This window comes from Pteropus vampyrus, unplaced genomic scaffold, assembly GCF_000151845.1.
Source record: "Pteropus vampyrus isolate Shadow unplaced genomic scaffold, Pvam_2.0 Scaffold16, whole genome shotgun sequence".
Taxonomy (NCBI): domain Eukaryota; kingdom Metazoa; phylum Chordata; class Mammalia; order Chiroptera; family Pteropodidae; genus Pteropus; species Pteropus vampyrus.
Genome location: NW_011888797.1, coordinates 6,730,321 through 6,733,155, shown reverse-complemented (window position 1 = coordinate 6,733,155; position 2,835 = coordinate 6,730,321). Strand labels below are relative to the sequence as shown.

At 43.2% G+C, this 2,835-nt stretch overlaps 1 protein-coding gene across 2 annotated transcripts in view; it reads right to left on the bottom strand.

Moving 5' to 3' along the window:
• Positions 1-1,363: 1,363 nt before the first annotated feature.
• The window catches only part of BTBD11 (BTB domain containing 11), a 354,686-nt gene continuing 353,214 nt past the window's right edge, over positions 1,364-2,835 (bottom strand). For both annotated transcript variants that reach the window (XM_023527347.1, XM_023527348.1), the window contains exon 18: positions 1,364-1,618. In XM_023527347.1, coding sequence (XP_023383115.1) covers positions 1,523-1,618 — 96 coding nt within the window. In that variant the 3' untranslated portion in view covers positions 1,364-1,522. The remainder of the gene's footprint in view (positions 1,619-2,835) is intronic.

Genomic DNA, 2,835 nt, shown 5'->3' with positions numbered 1-2,835 from the left:
TATGGTACATATACACAACGGAATACTACTCAGCCATAAAAAGGATGAAATATTGCCATTTAGGACAACATAGATAAACCTTAAGATTTTATTATGTTAAGTGAAATAAATCAGACAGAAAAGGACAAAAACTATATGGTTTTGCTCATATATGGAATATAAAACGAACAAAAAAAGTGAATAATCAAAAAAGAACATATAGATATAACAGATTGGTGGTTACCAGGGGGAAGTGGTTTGGGGGAGGGTGAAATGGGTAAAAGGGGACAACTGCATGGTGACGAGTGGAAACCAGATTACTGGTGGTGACCAGTATGGTGTATACAGATATTGAATTATCGTGTTGTACACATGAAACTTATATAAGGTTATAAACCAGTGTAACCACACATACACAAAATAATTCTTCTAAAGTGCTTGGACAGACACGTGAACAAAAAAACCATGTACAATCTTGTGCAAGTCAAATCACTTCTCTGGGCCTCAGTTTCCCAAACTACAAAATGAGGAGGGCAGACTAGAGGCAACCATACTCTGCCATGCATTTAGGATGGGGACACAGCAGGTAATTCTGTGGTCTCCTAATGAATGGTGACTATATGCCAGATAATTCCCTATCTCCACACGGCTAATTACTGACAGAATTGGGACTGGAACTCTGATCTCCTACACCAATGACTGACAAACTACAAGCCTATGGGCCAAATTTGGCCTGCACCTGTTTTGTAAATAAAGTTTTATTGGAACACAGCCACACCTATTCATTTATATATCATCTGGGGCTGCTTTTGCACTATAGTGGCAGACTTGAGTAGGTACAAAAGATATCGTATGGCTTTTACGAAAATGTTTATCTGGCCCAGGTTTGCTGACCCCTGTCCTAGACTCTAAGTTTTTCAAGGGCAGAAAGCATGTCTCACTAATTCTCATTCTGATGAATACAGTTCTTGGTAAGTAGCGGGTGCACGATAAACATTAGTGAATGAATCCCCGGTGTTCTTTCTATCATGGTGCACTGTTGAGTTCATTGTATTCGCTTATATTCAATTTTATGAACTAGCTTGTGCTTTTTCTCAAGTTGAAAGATACCCTGGAAGGGCTATCAGAAGCTCCAGGGTCTCTTTTTCAGATTCGAATAGTTCGGGACAGCTTTGCTAGGTAAAAAAGGGCAGCTAAGCCGAGCATTTATGGGATGGGCTTCTCTGCTGTGTAAAATCCCAGGGCTGTCCCAGTTAGGTGCAGTACAGGGACAATGCCGCTGAGGAGAGGGTGGGAGGAGCTTGCTGACATTTGGAATGTGGTTCTTGGCATCTAAATGGCTGCATTTCCTTGGGTTCCAAACTAAGTGTTGGTTTCTTTCTTTTCCATCTCTTTTTCCTAAATCAGCCTCAGTGTGCAGCACAGTCGGTCAGTAATAGAATCCACATGGCACGTGATCGTAGCGGGGGCTGCAGTATCCACAGCGTAGGGGAAGCGGGGCACAGAAAGGCCAGGGCTGCTGGCATTGCCCCATCCTCCACGCTCATGTCATGGAGGGCAGATGTTTACGCTGGAAACACTCCAGAGTGTGGCCTGGGAGGCTGAGGCTGGTGTCTGTCTGTAAGAGGTGAAGCTCTGGCTGCAAGGTACAGAAGTGAAAGAGACATTTCTCTGCCATGGTGTTCGAAGCTTGTAGCACAAACGTGCTCCCAGCTGGGGCTCGTCGTGCATTGGCTGCGTTTTTAAAATAACAAGATAGCTAAAGAAGCTGCCTTTCAAGGAGCCTGAAGTGATTCAAGTGGGATTTTGGAACACAGGCCTTACTGCCAAGGTGACAGGCCACTGCAAAGCCACTTGTGGGTGTGGGGTTCATAGGTAAATTTGAGTGTCTATGTCCAGGGCGGGTGGGTGGAGAAGCACAGACTAATCAGTTTCTCTTCCTGTGTAGAGAGAGTCTTTCTAAATGCTTTTCTGAAAAGTGATCAGTTTAAGATAAAAAATGCTGTGTCCTGAGAAACCAGATATTGGTAAAATCCTCACTTAACCAAAATAGCGTGTACGTGTGTGTATGTGTGTGTGTGTGTGTGTGTGTGTGTGTGTGTGTGTGTAGGAAGTAGCCTGACTGTACTTTTGGATTTACTGATGACCAATCAAAAATATTTTTTGAGTATCAAGGATTATTACAAATATTTCACACATTTTTTAGGCCAGAAAATAAACACGAGGTTAAGAACCTATGCTCTGGAGTGAGACAAATCTAGGTTTATACTTCTGGGTATACACCCCAAAGAAGTGAAAGCGGGGACTCAAACAGATATGTGTCCACCCATGTTCACAGCAGCATTATGCACGACAGCCAAAAGGTGGTGGAAGCGACCTAAGTGTCCGCTGATGGATGAGTGGAAAAACACAATGTGATCTATGCACGCAATGGAATATTATTCAGCCTCAAAAAATGTGATTCTGACACATGGTACAACATGACTGTACCTTGAGGACGGTGCTAAATGAAATAAGCCAGTTACGAAAGGACAGATACTGTGTGATTCCACTCATATGAGGTACCCAGCACGGTCAAATTGATAGAGACAGAAAAACGGTGGTTTCCAGGGGCTGGGCGGGGAGAGAAATGGGGAATTACTGTTCAATGGGGATGAGAGTCTCAGTTTGGGAAGATGAAAACGTCTGGAGGTGGGTGCTGATGATGGCTGCACGACAATGCAAATGTATTTAATGCCACCGAATGGTACACTTAGAATTAGGAGAAACTGTAAATTTCACGTCATGTATACTTTCCTTCAATAAAAAAGTCTCGGTAATAGCTGTGTGACCTCCAGCAAGTTACTTCACCTCTCT